A 24,695-nucleotide genomic window follows, 5' to 3' on the forward strand; every position below is an offset into this window, starting at 1 on the left:
GTTCCCACATTTCCACCACTTGGTATCCTTGCTGTTGTAACTTTAGGCGTCGCTGACCATAATCATAAAAGTGTTAATGGCTGGACGACCTTCGCAGCACCAAACAATTTAGTAGGTTTTGTTATACAAAACCCAGCATCATCACAAAATTCAAATAGGGATTTTATGTTTTTTGTGTTATATGTATGTCGTAATAATGAAAATTGAAATTGTAACTTTTGTCTTGTCACTTTCTCTACAAAATGTATCCTCATGTGCGACTGCAATTCACCACTCGATCTAAACACTGCACTACATATGTCACAAATTAGGAGTTTGTATTCAGCATAATCACGAACCACTCCAGTGGCGTAGTAGTTAGAGCGTCCGCCTCAGATGCAGGAGGTCATTGGTTCGAACCAAAGACTTGTAAAAATGGTATTAACAGTTGCCTCGCTAAGCGCACAGCATTAATAGGTTAGTGTTAGGACTGGCCGGCCTGTTGTCAGATTAATGTGACTGGGTGGGACATCATGCTACATGTCTGCGACATGATACCCCGGTGTTCAACATCACTAGAAACTGTCACACTGCAGACGTAGTAGCGATATGACTGAAACGTTTTCAAAGCTACGTTAAAACCCAAATCACACACCCACTCAGCATCCTCATGTGTATCTTCAAGTCACTATCCCAACATGTTATCACTTAATTAATTTCAAATTGTCATCCCAACATTGTATCACTTAATTAACTTAAAGTCATTATCCCAACAATTTATCACTTAATTAACTTGAAATCACTGTCCCATTAATTTATAATTTAATTAACTTCAGATCACTATCCCAATAATTTGTCATTTCATTAACTTGAATCACAATTTCAACATTTTATCTCTTAATTAACTTCATATCACCATCTCAACATTTTTTCAATTAATCAACTTCAAATAATCATCCCAGCATTACATCACTTAATTAACTTCAAATCACTAAACAACATGTTGTCATGTAATTAACTTCGCAATTTAACTATATTTCTTCAGTCTGTAACCTCATGCATTTCTTTAAATAACTACTAAATCTAAAACGTGTTATCACGAACTTCAGATGTTAATGGATTTTCTTAAGTATAATGCATCTTCGAATGACTACAACAATTAAATGTTTTCATTTGATTCATCTTTCACCTGATGCGTTGTCATGTGCAGCTTAGACACTCAATAAAACTGAATATGGTATCTCAAACTTTACACCTGAATGGTTCGTCTCCACACCTGACATCAAATGGATCTTTATATGTCCACTGTGATAAAATATGTTATCGCAAACTCCATATTTCAATGGTTTGTCTCCAGGATGTATCATCAGATAAACTTTTGTATGTTGTTACGACTCTACGGTCTTACATTACATGCAAGTAGCAGAAAAGAACAAAAACATAAATGTTTTGTAAAACAGAATAAATAAAATGTTTCCTTAGAATACAAAGGTAAAAACTCAACAGAACTTGCAGTACAGTGGTCCACCTCATGAATGGTCCCCCTCACCCCAACCAATGGCAGCTCATTTGTATGGCCAGAATCCATTGGCACAAACGAGTTTGTGCTTAATAGTGCTCCTCAAGAAGGGCCACCCTCTCTAACGCAACCAGCAGCCAACATAATAGTGCAAAATGGCCACATTTTATAATAACATGTGTCCAGAACCAATATTTAAGTCATATTGTACGGTAAGTAATCCACTTATCTTTAATGGTGACCATTTCCCAATGCTGGATTTTCGTTACTGAAAGAAGTGTTGGCTAAAGCACCTGTACCAATAAAGTTAATATTGTATAATTAATGCTGAAATTTACAGCAAATGGGGTCAACAATGTTGTGATAGAAGGTTGTGGGCTTCAGAAAGTATTTTTGTTTGATGATTATGACTGGACGTAATTGCCTAGATCGTAACATGGTCAGCATAGGCTAAATATAGATTTCGTGGAAGAAATTATCCTGGAACAAAACAGGGTACCAGACGAAGACCCAGAAATCACGTGACGGAAAATATGTCACTTCCTTGATAAACAAGGCCTATGAACTACTCTACAAAAAGAAATCTATATAATTAAACTGTAGTACTGTATAATTAGCATCATATAAATAAATCGTTACAAAACTTTAATATATCATCATGTACACAGATAATTAATTCTTTAGAACAAAATGCACAAGTTATTTGACTTGACGACAGTGGGGAGAGTTCAAGAGTTCTGCTAAAAAATGGTATGCTGTCAAATAAACAACATCGTAGTAGATAAGGAGAATATTCTGAAGCAGTAAGAAATAGAGTTAATGGAAAGATAATTGTTTTAAATGCTAAGCAATTTATATACCAAGAGTTAAATGACGTTTTTGAATGGTTTCTCAGTATGAATGCCAACAATAACCAACTCGGATTTCACGCTATGAGTAAGAACTATAAATTTATGTTAACTTGAAATCAATCTGTTTTAAGACAAGTAGAAACTTTTAATAATTAATGCCTCTTTTAAATGAAGATATTAAATGTTTTGATGTTATTTGTAGTATTCTTGCACCATACATGTACTAATACATACTTCTCACAAATGTAGTTCCTCTTTGGAAAAGCCACACATCTTATATGGCCATTTTCCCAGTGCAGAAGGGGTGGCCATATACGAGGAAGACCACTGTATTGTGAATTAAATCCCAAATAGTTATAAATGTTTTTGACACGTTCAAATGTATGAAGTTCGAAATGTTAATCCAAATAATTTCGATACTTAGTATGTTGATGTGTCTGCAGTCTCAAATATCCTAATGTGCTAGATATGTCCGGTGCGTATGACACTATGCTAAGAGTCTTTTGATGTACCATAATAACAAAACCCCAAATGTTCTTGTCTGAATTAACAAGTATTCCAAATCAATGACCCACTCCAGTAATATTATTGAGCATTGTATAATAATAGTGAATAATAATTTGAACAAATTAATCCACCTAAATGAAAAACTGAAATCAACAATAGATTGAATCTGTTTCAGATGTTAATGCAAGAATGAGTAACGTTAAAAAAAATGATTGCATACCCCTCTACGTAACCTAGGTCGTAATTACTGTATTCTGAAAATACTAAGTCACTTAATGGAATTTTCCATTCTAGACGATTCTAAGATCAGAATCAAGACTATCTTTCAACTCATATGCAGGTAAACATATTTACATTTAATAATGATCTGAATATTTAATCCACAGTCATAGAGAAAATGTTAGCTATTTATTCTGTTGTTTACAAAATAAATGCTACAGGTCTGGTACACTATAAATCTGATATTGGACAAGGTCATGTAGAAAATACATATCTACATAACAAATAGTCGTTAAGAAAAGCCAATACATAATAAAAATTCGACACACAAAACAAATTTAACTACATCGAAACATTTAATTGAAAACTCCACTTTGGTTTCTTCTCCTGTTGCTATTGTCACATGCAGCTTCAGGTTTCGGTTGTGCGAAAATTTGTATCCCAAACTTCTCACTTGAATATATTTTTGTTTACCTAATATGTGTCATCAAGAGCATCTTTATATGTCTACTGCGACGAAACATTTGATCGCAAACTCCACATTTTAATGTTGTTTTTCTCCAGTATGTAGCATCATGTGCGTCTGCAAAGCAGATCTAAATCGAAACAATTTATCACAAACTTCACACTTTTATGTATCATCATATGCACCTTTAGAATTCCAGTTCCTCAAATATCTCTACTGCAAGCTTCACATTGCAAACGGGATCAGATTCACGCTTGAACATTTTATTATTACATCTTGTTATTTAAAACTAGTCTAGTCAGAACAATTCCTTCTGCTAGGCATTCATCTATAGGGTGATCTATAGGGTGTTTTCTCTATTTCAGCATCTTGTTGTTTTGTCAATGGCGTACCATTGGATGATGACAGACCAGCCAATTCCTTAAAGCGTTTATTTGCAGCTTGATTTATTATTTTACTAATATTCTTCGTTCGATTCTCCGTTTGATAGATGAGAATGCTTTAACAGCAGTATCCCCAACGGTAGCGACGGCCTTGTCACGAAAAATGTCGATGGCTTTCATTACTAATTGTTTTGCAATCGGGACGCCTTCAGAGCTACAGTTCTGAATAAACACCGCCAATAACATCTCCATAAATTACTTTTTGAACCGGTAATCATTTACTTATTACTATGGCAGGTCCACTTTCAACATTATGCATGATCATGTTATTTTGTTGTCACCGATGTAATTGCGTTATGCCAATGATTTAATCACTGGAATAGCCATGCAGATGTTAGTCGTCAATAACTTCATCGATTAGTGCTCGACAATCACCAACTTCCATGATGCCTCCGATAAATAGTAGCTACCTCTAATGATTGGATAATATGTTAATCTAGCAAGAGTTATCTCCATTACTTGCATGCTATCTTAACAACGCAAAATATGTCAATTCTGTGATCGTCTTGATTAAACTAATGGCCTGTACAGGTTGGAAGGTTTGGTGTATGACGGAGAAGGCCACTCTGTCGTGACATTCCGGCTGGAGTCCAATCCAGAATTCTGAAACATTTAGAAGGTACGGCTTAACGTCTGATGTGAACACGACTAATGCGGTTACAGGAAACAAGAATATTACGGGTAAGTCTGAAATTTGCCTGTCAAGCATGTCACACTAGCGAGCAAATGTAGGTATATTAGCGATTTCGAATGTTCTATAGTTTTGGAAGGCACTAAAAGATTGAGAAGGACTTGCACATGGCCCAAGACTGGACTTTTTTTCCGAAAACAATGTGCGATCACATATGGCCGCATTCTAGTGCTACCTGTGAATAGTGGGCATAAGTATGTTACCTTTAATCAACGCTTATACAAAATGTGCAGATAGGGAAAGACTTTCTTCTATAGCATGGTTTGGAAAACATGCAACGTATGCTACCTACAATCTAATCGAGGACGACGAGATCGGAGATGTTATGCATATCTTGTGTCATAAACTTCTTACAATGACTCCTACGGAAGTTTGGTTGCGACAAATTAGTCAACAATCAAACTGCGACAAACAGATATATTGGGAACGACATAAAACATCGCTGAAGGCAAGTAACTATGGTTTTCTTTTGCATCACACATTAGGTGCTTTTTTGTACAACGAACGTCTGCGATGGCATAGTCCAATAATCATTCAGGCGCCACAAAGGTTCGGGATTTCGAATAATACAAATGTACGTAAAATGGCTTGTTTCAGGCATTTGCTTCATCTGAATACTCGACTATCTACAAGGCAAATTATGCAATTTCTAATAGTATTTCTCTCGCAACATTATCAAATCAATAAGGCGACAGTTGGCGTCTACAAAAATGTTTGTATATGCAGTTCCATGAATCACAGTATGGCGTTCCAGCTTCAAGGCTGCTTTACTATATGCGAAATTATAAATTAATTAGCTTCCAGAGGAGTCCAATGTTGCGATAAACTGGACGACTACTTATTCGAGCACTGATGGCATACAATTTAATGTACAACTGTTCGACATCCCATATCCTGACACGGTCAATTATCATTGTTTGAGAATATTTGGCGTTTCTGTTGTGCCAACGAACCCTGATCAGAGTTGATTTCAAAACTCACACAAGACGACCTTTTGTAACCAACATAACATATCTGTCTTGTCAGAGCTATTAAAGGAATAGGGAACGTACATGCTGGTTTTATATTATTTGACTGCCTGTAGTGCAAAATTATATTTTATCTTATTCCCGTGCACCGTTCTCGGCCCTTTTGTTACTACAAGGAAATATTTCGGTTATCCGCGCAAGTGCCTTGAGAGATAATTAGATACGTATCACGTGGCCAGTAGTGACGTCATAGGATCTATTGCTATCACCCAACCGAGCTAACTACGAAGATTGCTAGCGTTATTCAGATAATTTCTTTTCCCTTTTGCGTCATGGAAAATTGCGAGAACGACTTCCCCGACTTCTCAGTAAGCGTGAACATTTTACCATATCAGTTTGAGCCACTTTTGAAGACTAACAACGAAGAGGGTAGTGATGACACATCATGTTCTTCGAATGATGAGGATATTTTGCCGAGTGAAGAAGGACGACTCGAGAACACACAATGGTTTGTACCGATTTATAGCATGCATTTCATATAGAACAATGAGCAGAACGCACGTTACATTTCATTAAAAGAAACTGGAACTTTGTCAACTCCTGTGTGTATAAATCTGTTAAGTTTTGGTGGACCCAAATTTCGATAATCCTCCCTCGATTGTCTGAAACTTTTAAATTATACCGATAGTGCGAGTTATTAAAGTAGATGCTTGTAAAGCTGTATTCTAGTGTTTATGTCTTGCTAAATAAAACATTTTCGATATTAAGTAGCAAAGTTTTCCTAATTTTTAAAGCAATGAAAGCCACATGTAGATTTTGTAAATTTATAATTGCTGCATTGTTTCAGAGCACCGATTCTAGTGGAAATAATGACGTGCTGTACACTGTAAACACAGATATTTTTGTTGTTCATTATTTTAAACTTTAACTACATTTACTCCTTCACTCAGTGAAGTATATGTTTTCTTTTTCAAATAAAGGACAAAAGCCCACGCAGAATACATGACTATGATAACGTATGTCATTACACACTAAAGATTAACTCCTTCTGTAATCTATAAACACAAAAATCACAGGTCAAACAATATCATAAGTTGCACTGAATATTAACCTATGAAATACAATTCGACTCATAATATCACATTGACTTGATAATGCTTACTATAAACTTTGAAAGGCAACATACTGAGAACTAATGTTGTTTTGTCAAACGTTATTTCAAATGCAGAATCAACATGCTATTTCTAATCCACATCTTTCCTTTTCACTATTTCTAATCCGCATCTTTCCTTTTCAATGCTTACAAAATGTTGAAAGTGATTTTTAAACATTCTTGAATGGTCAAAATTATGTTGTGCTCTTTCCTTACAGGTGTGATTGTGGATATTGCCAAATGATGAACTCGGCAATTGAGTGCTTATGCTGTGAAGAGGTAGAGGTAATTGAGAAAAAGGGTGACTTGACATGTATAACCCTCCATGAAAGTTTCATTGCAAACTGCTTATACAGATACGTGCTGGAAGTATCCCTGTATGAATACCTGGAACATCATGGACCTTTGGATGATAATGAACCAATACACGAGTAATTTTTCCAATCTTATACAAATTTCTTCAAAGGTCCTGTTTAATCAGATTTTCCTACACTTGTGACAATGTTTGGGACACATTTTACAAAACAAACTATTTGCAAGATTTCCTTACTTCAAAGTGTTTTCATCTTACAACTCATGGAGGCAACATTTATTGCAGAGGGATGCATTCCATTATGATGTTCAAGCTGTGATGGTCTTGAACTTATGAAAAGAATGCAGTTTTTGAGAACAAAATGTAGCTTTCTCTTTTAAAGACTTTACCCTTTTCTCTTGTCTTTCCTTTGGAATGATATCTAAACTTTTTTTACATTATATAGCCTGGATTGTGCTCATGTGCCATTAAGATATATATATATGTTTTGAGAAAAGAATAGCAGGTTTGTTATAAATTCTAATAATTACTATGATGTTGCAATTATGACAACAAATATTTTTTGCTTATCAACTAGGTTTAATGAGTCTTCAAGAACACAATAAACAAACAACAAATAAATAGAACAATTTTATAATGATATGGGTCATTTCACATGTATGATGTCTTGTATCAAATGTATATGTATTCAAAGATTAATAATTTGATTAAAAAAATAAACATATCAAATGTAATTCACCTGAAGTACTAAAAGTGCAATTCAGCATGATTTACCAAAGAAGAAATATCTAACTCTTGTATGAATTTACTATTATAGGCATTCTATATTTATTTTCAGAACATACAGGCATATAGCATATCGACGTTTTGTCACATGGATTTGGCATCGACTAGGCAGACACAGCCGTAAAGTGCTTCCATCCTGTGTTGTTTCAAAAATCAGAGGAACTTTTCCCTCAGAGGAATATGTTGGCTTCAGATATGCTGCACCATAAATATTCTAGGATTTCATAAAGCGTGATTTGTGTTTCATGATGAGTTCATCTTTTGAAAATTGTTTGTATGATGCTGTGAGCGGTGGTGGATACTGAGATGCCCCTTTCACGAAAACGTTTGCTTCTGTGTATGTAGGCAAGTCCTGCCTCAAGTCCAGCAATGCCTGCTTCAGGAGTGCAATGTAACCTTAAGAAATAAAAATGCACCAAGATATGAAATCAATAAACTTTTTTAATTTTGAACTATTATATTTTCCTAATGATAGAATAACCCGTGTCCCAACATAATGAATTTTAATAAAATTTATTCCATGAACTATAAATGTATTTAATTATTTTATTTATATTTCAGATTTTACTATAGATTACTTTATTTCTTCACATTAAGCACACTAAGGGCATGCTTAAGGCACCAGCCCAACAAGGGCAACAGAAACAATTCAAATTAAGTGTTGATGATGAAATTATTGAATTATATATGACCATTTCGATCTCCATGTATTTTGATTTACTTTTCTTTTTAGCTTTTATTTATTTTTATTTTTTAGTTTCCTATTTTGTAGGCCGGGGGAGGGGGGTACCATAACATTTTCAGTGCTTACAACGCCTTAATCCAGCTCTGATTACCTGTTTACACTGGACATTACATTTATGCGTTAAAAATGGCTATTGTCAATCTACAATTGACATCAATCATCCCCGAGAAATTGTGACAGCAGCTTATACACAATGGCTTTGGTGTAGAAAATGAGGATACAGTACATAACAGATATGCCACCAACATATTTAGTCAAAATCTTACCAAAGGTTGGGTCTACTTTGCAGGGCTTTACAACAGCCTCCATCCCTTTCTTGCTTTTTGGATAGACAACTCTCCACCGCTCCTGGCCAGTCTTGGTCACTGCATGTGCATTGTTTGCATTTTCATTATAATGCAGGGCAGCTAGATGTAACCTGAAGAAATAAAAGCAACAAAAAAAAACCCAATCAGAATTAAATGGTCAGTGATTCTCGCTACTTACTGTGCTAGTTTTACAATTATGGTAGGCAGGTAGGGTTTTTTCAATTTAGTTTTTTAACATTATATATACAATACAATGATTAATATCTAATATATAAGTGTTTTAAGGTACTGGCAAAACTGGCTCAATTTCACGCAATAATTAATTTCTGCAAGTTTTTTTAAATCACCATGGGGGGAAAAAGTGCTAGGAGCAGCTGATCGGAAACACATGTTCTCATTTTCACCTAATCTAATTGCATACTAGTTACCTTGCAAGCATGGATCCATAAAAGAAGTGTGTGCTCTTGGGTGCGTAGTGATTCACAACATTGTGGAACACTTCTAAGCCGTAAGTTTGATGTATAGGTGATAGCTTCTGGATGTCTCGGAGCATGTGAGGACTGCGAACGACTTTATCCATAAGTTTGTATGCCCTGGATCCTAATCAAGAGAAATGATTGTGTATATGAACAAGTTTATCAGTCTGTGCTTACATGTTTGGTTAAGTCAAAGGCGTATTGTGATTTCAGCTCTTTAGAATAATCCCACAATATAAATAGCACTGTGTTTCCCAACCATACAAACACACACACAATTCTCTGATTAGAAAAAATTGTGATAAAATTATGGCCAAATCTCATTCTCTGTTTGGTTATACCAGTAGCTCACGTGTGTACACAGCTAGTATCTAATTGTAAACATACCATCCTTCAACCACTGTCTTTCTTCCAAAATGGGACCATGTTCCCATTTGCTGAAGATGGTAGAATGGTCCTCGTGCTTGTTTGTGATGTGGTTCATAAGTGAATCCCATTTGGCAACTTTAAGTTTACCATTGTCCGCACAAGAAGCTGCAACCCAGTAGGCATGGTTCACTGTAGACTTGATCCACGGTCGAATCAATTCACAATCCTTCTTTTTGGCAGCTGCCTCCAGCTTCTTGGAGATGCCTGAAAATGAAAAAGCATGCATTCAAAGAAAGACATAATTTTGCGTGAGAATAGCATCCGTAAGAAAATGACAATGTTTTCAATTAAATTCAATTTAATTATTACAACACATATCTATATATGTACCTTTTGCCAAGTGCCATACATCAAAATAGTGTTTCATATCTGCTCGCTGCTCTCTCATATATTTCTGCACCATTCTATGCCGATCTGTAACAAGGGCTTTAATGGTCAAACCATGATCATTAACAATGTGATTCAATCCTCTCTTCAGACCTTCAATCTCCATATGTGTGGACCCTTTAACTTCGTTGCTCTTAAATAGAAAGAAAATGCACAATTTGCAAAGTTGATTAATTGTTTTTAACAGGACTTTCAAGGTAACAAAAGGCAGGTGGCATTGGCTAGCCTTTGCAGGTATTAAAATTTGCTGAGCAGTCTAAATATGTATATCTGACTATTTCAAAACAACAAGTCTAGTTCCCAGTAACCTAACAATCACTTGTGCTAACATTTAATTGATCTAACTGCATTATCTTGAGGTAGTTCAACTTGATAAAATTTGATACAGCTATGTTATAAAAGTAGAGACTATAATACAAAAGTATAATATTCTGGTAAATCATAACCAACCAACCCAATCAACATTTAGTGACAGCAATACACAATTGAAATTTGGTATGCTAGTGGAATAACCATGGTATGCTAGTGGAATAACCAATGTTAAAAAGACCTTGACAATTGAGTAATTCTACTCAAAGTTAAATGCTGTCTTTCTGCCTCCCTCTTTCGTGTGCCAATTTAAAAGTTGTGTACAATATAATAATGACATTCACATAACACTCTAATGACAACCATATATTGTACCTGCACTAGCTGGATGTCAAGTACTTTCTTCGCCTCCAAATCCTTCAAAGTATAAGCCCCATATTTGGCTGAAAACCCAGGGGAATCGCAACGAGCATCACCTCCACATATTATTTGCTTTCCAGTGCGCTCTTCAATTAAGGAAGCTTGTTGTTTCTCCCATACCACTTCAACTGCAGGTACAATATAAGATGTTTGTAGCTTTGTAAATGTACGTTTACTTAAACTTTGCATATTCATTCCCTCAAATAGGAGCAAAGCTTTTGCACAGTTGATACCTGAGAAAAATATTGCTCCTGCAGTAAACATATTACTCCATGGCATCCTTCCATCACAGGGCTGACTTTTCCATTCTGAAATGTGCCCATTGACACAAACTGAATTTGTTGTGATCATTGTTCCTCGAGAAAATTTCACAAACGTCTGGGAGGGCCAACAACATGATCTACACACACTCGTCAATTCTGCCAAAGCAGACTCTGACACCAGAAACTGTTGCTGATCTTCTGGTTTTGCATCTTTATCAAGCTTATAGTTCAAGTGCATATCTTCAAAGTCACTGTTATCATCACTGTCCTCTCCATCATCAGCATCTGAATGTGATTCATATTCTGAATCGTATGTATCAGGGTCAGTGTCGTCCTCACTGCTTGGTTCAGTTTCATTATCTGAATCTTCTGTTGGTTTTAGGAGCTCACACTGAATTGCTATTGATCTTGTTGCAGCTCGAACCTGAAGTATGCGAGTCCTCCTTGTGGGATCTAATATAGCCTGAACTTTCACACTTCGTGTTAGTTTTTGTGGTTAGACCTGAGGACTTGGTACGAAAACTGGTATGCTGAGTTCAGCATCATCTACCTCTACCAGAGCACATGTACTTGCAGGTGTATCAAGTACATAAGTTGCATTGTAACTTTGCATTGCTTGATGCAGAACCTGAAGAAAAAGAGAAAAAAACAATTATTATTGACAAGAAAAAGCATTTGTAGTATGTATGTAGTATCATTGAAACATTTGAGTAGTCACATGGCAACAACTGATTCATTACATTTATGGCCGCACAAAAGGGGAAAAGGAAGTGGGGGGGGGGCACTAAGAAGTTTATCCTATGTCATAGCCTAAGGCTCGAATTTCTCAGGTGATAGTGAAAAACATGAAATTATGCATTCCACTATATTTTAAATACAGAGTACTGTTACTCTAACGTTAGCGTCATAAACAACTCTTTCCGAGGTAAATATGTTCCAGGAATATATAGTGTACGCAATAATTCAATCTCCGCAGCACATGGGGTGGGGGTGTGATGATAATGTTGCAGAAGCATGGGAATCTGAGATGAACAGAGCTCTATTTTATGCATATATTATTGTTTAAATGCTTCAGTTACATTATGGTCACGTCATTGATGGAAATTAGAGTGCATACAACATATTTATTTACCTCTGCATTCCGCCGTTTGTGATAGGCTCCTCTTACTCGTTTCGGTCTGACAGTTGTGGTGCTGCTACCACTCGGATCTGTAGTTAGATCTTCCCCCAGGCCTAGGGTTAGAATAATATCTGGCACTGCAGTCGGCTTAAGTCTTGCCCTGGCATTTAAATATCCCAATTCTGCACGTCTTTCTGGATCAACTTCATATTGATCTTTTGAAAAATGAAGGCTGCAAAGTCTATGAGTTACTGGCTCAAAGTTCTCACGGCGACAGTAATGGATCCAAGCCTTTCGTCGGATTTTGTCTTTCGGAAATCGGAAACAATTACCAGTCGAATTGTTGTTCCAAACGCTGCTCAGTGGGGCATTTTGGAAGATTCTTGGAAAATAAACTCGAATACAAACACTAACAAGCTGCCTACTCTCAAGCACAATGGATCAACAGGATGCTGAGCAATGGCCGATAGCTGCAAAAGATCCTGTGACGTCACGTTTATTCAGCCTCGTTTCTACTCGACAAATATGCATATCGGAACGCTAGCGCAGTTCATTCCCTATAATGTACTGTAAATATTTTTCGGTGTAACTGGGTCGCCCCAAGCTATTATTTAATTTATCTTGGGCAACAAATGAGTAATATAACCACAACTTTAATTGTATGTTCCCTATTCCTTTAAGGAATTGACGCGAGCTTAATGTATTACTGTTTGAGGAGACGCACGCTGAAACTGGATTAGAAGGTAAGCTAGTCAAACGATACTATGATAGTTTAGTAGCCACCAAAAGATATGTATAAACTAATCAGTGTAAATCCTGATACGAGTAAAGTGGACGCAAAATGAGGAATCTTTGATAAGTCGCTAGAATGAGGGCGAACCAGCTGTAAGACGGACTTGATAATTATGATATAATAAAAATGTTTTTCAGCGACAAAGAGTCAGCAGCCTCGATTAAAACAAAGGGATGACAGTAAGAAGTATAATAAATGAGCTAATTAATAATACACTGGAAACAATAATTAGATTAAATTAAATGCACGCAATAGATAGTATATTAAATATATGCACTAGCTGGTAAATTAAATTAAATATACACACTAGATGGAATATTAAATTAAATATATACATTAGGCGGCGGTCGATTAAATTAAATTTATGCATGGACGGTGTATTAAATTAAATGCATACACTAGATGGTATATTTCGTTAAATGTATGTACTATATGGTGGATTCAGTTAAATGTGTACACTAGACGTTATATTCAGTTCAATGCGTACCTTAGACGGCAGATTAAATTAAATGTATACACTAGATGGTAGATTACATTCAATGTATACACTAGATAGTATAATAAATTATGCACATACATAAACGGTCGGTAGCTTTGATTAAATGTATACACCTGATGGTGTCTATTTGAGCTCATAGCATCTTACATCTGTATTGGATGAAACTTTAAGATGGAAAATTGATAAATAAGGAATACTTTTTCATAAATGTTTTTCTCTTCTAGTACGTGTAAAACAATGCAATATATGCTTAACTCTAATAAAAAAACATTCTTAATTTTAACTACATGATTAAATGAACAAGATATAAATTTATTTTCAAACTCTGTTCGCAGATTCCTTATTGGAACTGAAAAGAGTTAGTAATAGATGCATTAATATGTATACTCATTTATGTGATCAGTTAAGGAGTCCTCATTTCTGATTGAACTACAATACAAACATCTTTTATCTAGGTAGTTAGTTTTTTCTCTCGAATTTCTTATATTATTGTTGGTTCGATATCTTTAAAATTTGCTCATAGTCGAGGCGTATGCATCTTTGATTACCCAACCCATTGTATATCATAATAAATGTTTCATATAGCTCTTTTGCATTTCCTTGTAATATGCAACTTATTTCTTTATCATTTCATCCAACTGGTCAATACATCCTTCTACCATGCCAATAGTTCAAGAAGTTCTTTTTCTCTACATGTTTAACTGTATGTTATAATTATTTCATTATTACAAGAAATATGTCATTCTTGAGAGTTAATAAATATTTTTCCTTTTACATGTTTATTTTATAGATTTAATCTTTAATTGATTAATGTACATTTGTTGTATCGCCTTTCCGTTCTTCAGCTAGTCAAATATTGTTAAACACTGACACACAGTTTATATACACCTTCTTGGAATTTGAAAAGCGCTGCTGAAGATGGTTTTCTAGTTCTCAAACGCAAAAGACTTTCAAGCTTATATCATCGGGCAAAGATGCTTCAGGAATTCATGCAGGATATGACTGCTTTGACTAATTCGATTTTGCATAGCACCTTTTTCGAGCTCTGTTGTTCTAAATGCATTTTGATCTAGTACATCTGAATTTCCAACGACAGTATTGTCGCCTTGTTAGTTCGTACTTCATGTCGGTGCTGTAATCCGAATTATAAGGTTTTCGATCAAGCCTGTATTAGTGAAAGTAACCATACTACAGAAACTGGATTGTTCATTTTGCGATCACTATCCAGTCTGTCAGTTTGTGTGTGCGGAGGATAATTGTCCATTGATTTTCTAATTCACCACTATTCTTATGACATTTATTTGATTCCTGACATCACATCGGTTTTACAACGCTCTGGTATCTCTGGAGTTAAATCATATATTGTCCTTAACGCACAATTGGCTATGCCTCTTAGTCGTGAAATGATGGATCTAAAACTACTACAACGTAGATTCATAGCTGAGATCGTGCAATCCCGAACCCCAAAGGCATCAAAAATCATTAAAGATGAAATTGATAAAGGAACTTTAAAGATTCTTTTGACGCTGGAAAAAGAGACCAATAAGGCTCAGGATGGACTCTTGACCAATGTGCAACACTAGAGGTACATATCTCTCCAAACCATTTCTTCCGCTGATCCAGTTATGTCCCGCCTAAATCAGTGATAAACGTAAATAATTCTGACAATAACATATTTTTTTGAACGGGCGATTGTATCCGCGTTGTACTTTGCTAGTAGCAGTCAAAACAAGCATCGAAAATACTAGCAGTACTTCATTGAATACAATTTTGGCAGTATAGAATTTCCTGTATAGGTTGCCAAGGCTTCACTGAATAAATTTGAAGCACTTAAGTCAGGTATAACTGTTAATTTTTTTCATTTTGAAAAAAATGTTTATGTACTCGCATTGTCTCCACATGTACAAAACGAACGAACCCAGATTAATTTTATGTTGCAGAGTGATATGATCGGATCAGATTCATCTGCGTCTAAGGTTGTCTGTAATCAAGCTCCATTGAGTAATTAGATTTCGACAGTGCGCTTGGATGGCTCATTATGTACAAATAAAAATGGACCAAAGCACAAAGGATGCAATTGAGTCTGAAAAGAACTTTTTATCATACACATGAATAATGACGTATTCGGGAAGATGATGGGGAACTTGCGCAAGCGGATTCGAGTCTTCCTTGTTCGTGATAGTAAACAAGATATGATTTAAAGGCTCATAGATGTTCTAGCATTTGATTCCCGGAAGATCATTACTAATGGAGTTTTTGTCATTCTCAGTAAGTAATCGAACTTAAGCTTACACAAAGAGTCTATTTTGGAATCATCTGTGTTGGATTTATCCAATGTACTTACATATGAGTTTAACCACGACCAGATCGAACCCTTTTATAAGGATCGCGCCAAGATGTTGTACACCGACACGGACTCGCTGTTGGTGCACGTCACATGACGTGAATGTGGACATGGCTAAACCATGTTTAATAAACATATTTGTTACCAGTAATTATCCCAAAGATTATTCTTGAAGAAGAGGCATTACCTTATTTTAATAATCTAAAATTTTAAATTCTCATATTCAAGTTTCATTTTCAAAGTTATTTCCTCACTTTTGTTATTTTAAAATCAGACTTTAACATTTTTATTTTTCATCAATTTTCATTTTAAAGTTCGTTTTGAGATTTCTTTTTTTTCACACTTCATTTTTCATAAAATTTTCATTTGTCTATTTAGTTGAAAGTTATTGTATACTTTTATTCTTTTATTTCAAAATTTCTTCTCTTAATTTTCATTTTCAAGTTCCATTTTCAGTTTGGCTTTTCAAATGTTCATTTCAATTATTATTTATCTAGTTTGTCAATATTTTATTACATTTTGTCGCATATCTTAATTTTAGATTTTCATTCTAATTTAATTTTTAATTGTGATGTTTACAATTTTACTTCTTTCGTATTGATGGCATAGTGTGGTAATTGAATATTATATCACAATATGATGGTCACTATAAACAGAGTGTTGGATATTAGATAACTGGATTTTGTATAACCGATAACCATATGTTTCATTTGTGCACCAATATCTCGAATTTGACAAGCCTATATAATTTGGAAAAAATATACATTGAAAAAATGTATAGTTGTCTTTGTTAAAGCTAAGAACAATCACGTGTCTCATTGCATCATATTTTCTCGGTGTTGTGCCAAAGAATATAATAACACCCTTGTGAACACAATTAAAATAACTCAAACAAAAAAATACGCGTTACCTCGTCGTAAATGATGATATGAAAAGCAGGAATTGGCATATAAATAAAGACACCGTAACAGTAATGCAATGTCAAACCTGCTTGTATTTCTTGTGTTCGTATACCTAATTTAGCTTACTGCTAATTTTCATGGGAATTGCGATGATTGGTTTGTCCATCACCGAGCCGAGTTCTGTACCGTTAATTCATAGACATAGTGTGCTACTTAGTCTTCTTGTCCATACGAAAACAGGTCAAACAATGTTCATGTGCTTGATTCTGACCACCGTAGTCTAGGACCAATCTATGGTCTGTTGACTCAAATATATTTACGTTGTTCATAACTGAAATATATTGTCATATTTGTGTATACCTTTATGTACAATGGGTTTTTCAATGTAAATGTATGCTAACAACGTAAATTGTATCGTACATGGCTGTAATCATTACAGAGGTGTGTCAGTTTATTCTACGCATACGGTATGCTTCCATGCTCATATTGTCAAGGTCACAGCCATAGAAACTTTATATCTTTTTCGTAAATGACTTCCGATTGGTTGCTTATGTTTCCTAAAGTCTTGATGTAGTTTCGATGTAGCTTCGATATACCTGGGATAAATCATTATTACTGAAAGACAACGCATTTTATGACGCTCTCTCTCTCTCTCTCTCTCTCTCTCTCAATATTGTGGTCAAGGTCATAATCATAGAGAATTTGTGGTAAGGATTTGGTTTAAGGCATTTGCATTGATTGATATTTCCTAAACCCATTTATTGATGTGTTTTGTTGCTCACGTATTTGGGGAAAATCATTTGAAGCTAAGACAATGCGTTATTGTAAATCAGCAAAGTAATTGCCACCTTCACCACCTACAGGAGATAAGTTTGTAGTTCGTTCTTAATCTTTGAGAAAATTAGAGCTGTTGTGCACAACCAGCTATGAATATCAACGACAAATTGATATTGACACAGCGTAAAATGCGCGAATGTAACATTGAGAGTAATTGGGAAGTTTTGAGATGTTCAATATGTATAGTACGTATTTCAACGTAAAGGTAATAGTTAAATCGGTTGCAAATGATGTTAGTGAGATGTCGCAGTGGACAACATTCTTTACTGACAAATCGGTGATTGTGTGTGCTTTTCCTTCATCTTTGCTGACAAATAAAAGGTATTTATAAAACGAGAATCATTATTTGACCAAATCGCAGGTTAAATTTACAAACATATTAACCAATTCAGATAAAATTGATTTTCTGAGAGACTCAAATGGTTTCTGCAAGAAAAAGGTAATTATCGACTAAATTTAAATGATTTTCTGATAAGCTTTTCATCAGGTGCCATTCTTTCCATTTCAACACTTGACTTCGTGGAATTGTAGCGGAGTATGTAACACAGTGAAACACACAAAACAGGCAACCAGACTATCTGGTTCTCATGTGTACGTGGATAGTTAAATCTCTGTCATATTATGATTGAATGCCCCTTTGCTACGATAAATGCCACCTTGGTAACAAAACAGTGTTCATATATTTTCCGCTAAACAAACAGATAATAAAGTTATTGGAGTATAGTGTTGCAACTTAGCAAAGTACGGTCCGAAAAAGATGAAAACAAAATGAAAAAAGGAGAAAAGAACAAAAAGGTGATACAATCCATCTGTTCATGTTTCATATAATGACTTGGTATCGAGGATGCAAGCAGTAAGACCTTAAAACAGCCGTGGATAAGAATGATGCAGGTCAAGAAATGACAAAGTACTTTGTGTTAATTTGGGGCAGAGCGATACATGTCAAGGATAACAAAATCAGGGTTGATGTATAGGAAAGTCCTTTTCATTTAGTCACACCCAGTGAAGAAATAAATTGTTCCTCAAGGATGCAAATACTATTTAATCAAGTTATTCCCATACAACAATAACCATAACAACAACAAAAACCAACAACATAAAACAACCAAAATACAGCACGACAGATTCAATAGACTGCATATGCCCATTCAATGCCAAGTGAAATATAAATAGGGATACTACTGCAACCACCATAACTATTATTATTATTATTATTATTATTAGTAGTAGTAGTAGTAGTAGTATCTAGCAGTAAAAATGGCAATATGTTTTAGAGTGATGAATCTTTTATTTTAATACATAGTTTCAACATATTGTCACGTTATTTATATAATATAAGGTGTGGTCTAAAACTGTTTCAACAAGTAAACATGGATGCATAAAGTTTCTTCGTAAATTACGGACAAGTAGATAGATATGTCAAAAATACTGTAAGTATGCCCAAATAGAAATATGTACGCTGATATACTACGATACGTATAAATACTTCATTTATGAAAACTTTATACAACGTGTGGCATATCAAAATACAGCGTATACACTATACATATATTGTATGTATCACATACCAATGCACCTACTTGGATTTTAAACTCAATTAAGATTAATCGCAACCAATTGTTTATTGACGGAATGAATGGATTAATGATCCTTGCACAGCCCCTTCCAGTGTGTCCACCAAAATATGTAGAACTTTATCTTTTGTGAGTATTCGCAATCTCCTTTGTAAATGATAAGTAGCTTAGGATATTTTCCGAACTTCAATTTTCATTTATGTTGATTCAAAATATTCCACGAACTCCACTACACTTAGTCAAATACTTACAAGCAATAACCAATCAAAGGACAAAGACAAACTACGAAAAATACACCAATACGTTTACACTTATTGACATATATAACGCTAATAATGCTCATATTCACACATTCCCAATAACACTACTTCTAGTGATGTTAATAAAATATTAAACGAAATGGGATTAATAGCGTAACAAATTTGGAGTAGGCACATCTAGTTATAGCGCCCCGTTTTAAGGAATTCTTAGATTTGTGTGATTACTTGTCTGATTATTGGAGTTCGATGCAATAAAAATATTCCTTTGTCCGAAATAATTAGCCAATTGCTAGGAGTAAACGTCTCGGAGTAAAGTGCTAGTGAGTTTCCATGATACTATGGTTCACTAGTAGTGAATTCAGGTCAAAAGAGAATGAGTGACCCTCGAATAACAAAGTCCCTATTAAAATCTAGTGGAGTACATTGGTGGTGTGACTGTAGTGGCAGTATTTACAGTAGGAAACCAATAAATTACACAATGGAATCAGTAAGAAGGGACTCGGCTGATACCGTTTATGTCACCGTGGTTGCAAGTGTGATGCAGTTGTTCTGGCGAAATGTGCCTGGCAACCATAGTTTTACTGGCTTAAGGTGGCGTAGTTAAAATATTTCCCTGCGTTAAGGGTTAGTTGTGTAGTTTCTACGGCGTGAATTGCTGCTGATACCGAAACCTAACGAAGAGAAACCATTCAGATATGCGGTTGATAGATATTTGGCAGGTTGTGAGATCTGTGGTCTTGCATTGATTAGAGTAAAATTTATATATATAACGGACACGTCGGGCTTTCTAATTTACAACTGAAGTTGTATGGAAGTCTTTGGAAATTTTGGGTAAACTTATGACTTCTAGCGGGAATCGCGCCAGGGTTTAACACCACTCGGTCAAGTGAAGACCCATGGCTTGTAGCAATAAAACCTGATTCACGTCATGTTATTCAGCTTTCGCTAACTATAAAGTACTATCATTGCACTACACGAGGAACTCATCAAAGCCAATTTATCCATTTGTATGATAGTCCGATTATCAAATCATAGTTTGGTCTCATCAGTTTACACAGTATTTCGTCCATCTGTCCCCAATATATATATATATATATATATATATATATATATATATATATATATATATATATATATATATATATATATATATATATATCATAAATATACACCAGACACAACGGAAAGGGTTATCCCTGGATTCTTTAAAAGAATGCTTTACAATAGTATGCATAATTAATATTTAATACAAATAATACTATCATACAAGTTAGATATTTTGTATTTCGTACTCTATGGAGATTCGAACCCAATATGTATATATAACATCTAAACGTAGCCATTATAAAACACTATTCACTGTTCTAATTATTTGCTTCTCTGTTTATATTTCGAATTTTCACTCAACCGGCTAGGACGGTCGGTGGGGCTTTATGGAACTCAGTGATTATTTAGAGAAAGGGTTACTGGGAGCAAAGGAAGAAGCTGAGAAAGAGAAAGTATTGTTGCTCGAAGCAAACGAGGAAGAAGAGAATGAAAGATTAAGGAAGACAGAGAATACAAATTCAAGAGGGAAATGAAATTGAAACAGATGTAACGTTATAAGGGAATATAATTAAAATAACAAGAGACATAAATAATGCACATAGGGATAACGATAGAAAAGTGGAGTTAAGACAGAAAAGATAATGAAAATGAACTGGAAAGTATTAAATTTAAACTAACCCAAGTTTAGTCCCAAGAGCATTCAAAATTCTGCAAACCAAACTTACATATATTTAGAGAAGAAACAAATGACATAGATGCACGTTTGTATCGTTTTGAAGACCATGCCATGTACGGTAAATGGCCTCGTGAAAACTGGGTTACATTTCTGGCCACCTTACTGACCAGTAAGGCACTTTCCATCTATTCATAACGTGGCTCTTAAAACTGATATTACTTTAGTACAAGGCGTTCTCGCTGCTCGGCGATTCCCTTTGTTTGTGTCACCTTTCAGACTTTCCTCGCGTGGTGGAAATGGTTATCCGTATCTGTAATATGTAACCTTTCTCAACCAACTATTGGATACAAAACCATGCCTTTAAGTACAACTATGTTTCAGCAATAGTTGGTTGAGAAACCCTTAAATGCAGACACAATTTAAAGTTACCAGAAATCATTGCTGCATGGTATATTCATCTTAAGTTGAGACAAAATATGCATTGATATTTCTTGAATACACGTATGCATGTATGCTAAAGGAATAATTGCACGAGAGCGGAAGTTTTATATCAAACCAAACCTTCAAAATGAAAAGGTCAAAGATATGATGACTAAAACAATGCCTGACACTTTATTTGTGTTAGAATGTCGTAGGCAGCCATTACTATCCTCGTGATCATACAACTTGAAGAAAGCTATGAAGACCTGTATTGGTCAAATGTATGGATACTATTTTTAACATTGCTAATTTAAATGCAAAATCAGATTTTGTCAAAGATTTTGGTTTGGCAAGGGTCTGCATTTAACATCAGTCAGTTAAACTTGGTCTTCCCTATGGGTTAAATTGCAAATGGAAATTTGAAGAGACTGCGTGACCTGATTGTAGGGTCTTTGAATGCTGGATCACAAAATCATGAATTTGAATCACTCCATGGTCATTACTTGATTCGGATCCCACCATGACCATTCCTAAAAATAATTAAGCATAGCATCAAACCTTAATTACTACAAAAAAATTAGCTCTTTAAAGGCTCACGTGCAGATGAGGGGAGGTAACTGTGACTCGTCTTAGTGTGCATCCACTAGGACTAACGCAGTCATGCGTTTAGTACCTCCATGTAACTGTATATTTTTATTTGCGTATATAATATTATGGGTACTTATTAGCATCCATATTTGTAGATTCATTTTTGTATAAATATACATCCATTATTTGGGGGGATGAGGAAATGTTGAAAGATCCCTCTTTACAAATTTCGACAAAAAAGTAGAAAACGAAATAGATTTTTAGCAGATTGTTATTTGTGGAACCACAATATATATTCATCAGTTGGACCGAAATGTAATTAGTCAATTTGCTGACAAAGTAGAGTAGATAGTGTGGAAGAGAAACATCCCGAGAGAAATAGTTCGTAAAATCATATACAGTTTATTGAACAGTGATCATAAATTTACATGGTCATTAGAGTATATGCATACTTATTATATACAAAGTTTTCTACGTTAACTTTATATTGTCAGAATCGTGAATAATGTTTCGATATTTATAGGTTACTGCATTTGTATGGGAAAATATGAACGAGTTTTGGGATGGAATACTGCACGACCTTGGGAGTGCAGTATATCCTTCTGACAAAACGAGTTCATGTTTTCCCATACAAATGCAGTAACCTTTTTATTATATGCTCATTTTTTTATTCTACCTAAGGTTTAATTATATAAACAAAATACACTGCAAGAAACAACGTAAATGAATGAATGCCGTATTCCAAACTAAATACACAAGCACAGATTCATCATTACACAATAACATCATTATTAAAGGCACAAAACACCGCCCAGATAAATTTGAACTTAGTCGCGCGCTCGACATAACTTTCGAAAGAAAATGGCGTGTCTAGTTAAAATTGAAATTTGCAGTCATATTGTGAATGAATGCGCATTACAACAACTTTTCTGTTATGACATGGTTTGTATCATAACCTTCTTCTCATCTCTTGCTATGGGAAGGGATTACTCATAAGTTAAGAAATGTCTTTGCCCATGTTCAGAGAGAGAGAGAGAGAGAGAGAGAGAGAGAGAGAGAGAGAGAGAGAAAGAGAGAAAAGGAATTCAGACTCTATATGCGTTGTATCATAACAAGGGTGTCACAAATAATCGTGACGAAACGACTACATCTTGGGGAATGAGGTACGGAATCGCTGTAAGGAAAAGACAGAGCTGTTCTGACTGGAGCAACGAATTAATTCTTCGTAAGCCTGATTAGCTATTTATACAGTTTTTCGTTTGCTCAATGTTAGTGAGAACATGCCCTTTGAACTTTTCCATGGCGATCGTGTGTACCATCTGCGCAACGCATCAATATTGATATATTAATAATGTATATGTTCTGCAGCTTTCCTCCAAATCTAAATTGATGACATTTAGATACGAGTGAAATGTATTTTGTGCTAACAATTGTTGATTTTTAGTTACGAGCAAAATATACTTTGTGCTGATACATGTTGACCTTTAGTTACGAGCGAAATGTATTGTATATTTTGTGCTGACAATTTGTTGACATTTAGTTACGAGCGAAATGTATTGTATTATTGTATGGTTTTCTGCACCTGCTTGTAAAGTGCAATCTTTATAAAATAGCATGCAGTTATATTTCACAGATATATAAATTTTATCTCGATATATTTTAGTGGAAAATTATTTTCAATATAAATTAATGAAAAATTACTTTTAATACAATTGAGAATAAATTTCAATCGTAATACTTTTACTTAAAGTTCTGTCCTAATATTTCCATTTGATCTGGAATGAATACATTTTGGTATTTTGTTTCGATTCAACGAAAGTTTGTGATTTTGGACTGGATTCATCTTTGCAAATTATACATGAAATACATCGGATTGAAGCGGCGCGGGAGAAGCGTGTTTACATCCGCAAATGTGTTTCTCTTTCTGTCATTGAATGTTTGAAATCATAATGTGGGAAAAATATGAAGTCTTTCAACTGCAATTATCAAAAAGACGCTATGGAATTTAATGCTTATTTCATTTTGAGTGCAGTACGGAGGATGCAATTGCACTTATCATCGAAATTACAGCACAATTTCGAAATGTGTAATCCAGATTGAAAATCTATGACATGGCTCATGTAATTCGGATTTGTAGAATTAGGAAAATACATTTTGAGGAAATTCAGGATGTAAAACTGTAAGTATATTTTATTTTGCCATTCTTATCACCAGCTAAAGAAGAGAGTATGTCACTTGTATGTTATTTGTAAGGACGTTATCTTGCGTATGTTATATACTGTAGCTAGCCTAAATCCGTAACATTGTATCAACGCGGAATGTGCCAAAACAGCTGTTATGTGGCAGTTCACGAAACATCTGTTTTAGTTAATTCAGAAACAAATTTAAACAACCACAACGTAA

General features: G+C 34.9%; 2 protein-coding genes across 3 annotated transcripts; one reads left to right on the forward strand and one right to left on the reverse strand.

Annotated features, from left to right (window-relative positions):
• The first annotated feature begins 5,867 nt into the window (after positions 1 to 5,867).
• Positions 5,868 to 8,427, forward strand: LOC149799477 (P2X purinoceptor 7-like). Its single transcript, XM_089958849.1, has 3 exons — positions 5,868 to 6,151; positions 7,015 to 7,227; positions 7,948 to 8,427. Exons 1-3 carry the CDS (start codon positions 5,976 to 5,978, stop codon positions 8,102 to 8,104), a joined length of 546 nt encoding a protein of 181 aa, XP_089814975.1. The 5' UTR covers positions 5,868 to 5,975; the 3' UTR covers positions 8,105 to 8,427.
• On the reverse strand, positions 8,110 to 12,653 carry LOC149799478 (uncharacterized). Of its 2 annotated transcripts, XM_089958847.1 has the most exons (7): positions 12,365 to 12,653; positions 10,925 to 11,860; positions 10,184 to 10,373; positions 9,812 to 10,057; positions 9,377 to 9,548; positions 8,907 to 9,058; positions 8,110 to 8,291 (listed from the first exon to the last, which is right to left on the reverse strand). In XM_089958847.1, the coding sequence occupies exons 2-7, from the start codon at positions 11,468 to 11,470 to the stop codon at positions 8,110 to 8,112; spliced, it is 1,488 nt and encodes a 495-aa protein (XP_089814973.1). In that variant the 5' UTR covers positions 11,471 to 11,860; positions 12,365 to 12,653. The 2 variants fall into 2 exon arrangements, with proteins under 2 accessions (XP_089814973.1, XP_089814972.1); XM_089958846.1 differs by lacking the exon at positions 12,365 to 12,653 and having other exon boundaries at positions 10,925 to 12,331.
• Positions 12,654 to 24,695: the final 12,042 nt, after the last annotated feature.

Source organism: Sinohyriopsis cumingii, chromosome 5 (assembly GCF_028554795.1).
Source record: "Sinohyriopsis cumingii isolate HCF-2022 chromosome 5, ASM2855479v2, whole genome shotgun sequence".
In the NCBI taxonomy this organism is placed as follows: Eukaryota; Metazoa; Mollusca; class Bivalvia; order Unionida; family Unionidae; genus Sinohyriopsis; species Sinohyriopsis cumingii.

Excerpts from the sequence above, each read along its gene's own strand:
- LOC149799477 (XM_089958849.1), top strand. The coding sequence starts at position 5,976 with ATGGAAAATTGCGAGAACGACTTCCCCGACTTCTCAGTAAGCGTGAAC. Across the intron at positions 6,152-7,014 it reads CGACTCGAGAACACACAATG|GTGTGATTGTGGATATTGCC; the intron begins GTTTGTACCGAT and ends CTTTCCTTACAG. Across the intron at positions 7,228-7,947 it reads GATAATGAACCAATACACGA|AACATACAGGCATATAGCAT; the intron begins GTAATTTTTCCA and ends ATTTATTTTCAG.
- LOC149799478 (XM_089958847.1), bottom strand. The coding sequence starts at position 11,470 with ATGCACTTGAACTATAAGCTTGATAAAGATGCAAAACCAGAAGATCAG. Across the intron at positions 10,374-10,924 it reads TTGACATCCAGCTAGTGCAG|AGCAACGAAGTTAAAGGGTC; the intron begins GTACAATATATG and ends TTTCTATTTAAG. Across the intron at positions 9,549-9,811 it reads AAGACAGTGGTTGAAGGATG|GATCCAGGGCATACAAACTT; the intron begins GTATGTTTACAA and ends TCTCTTGATTAG.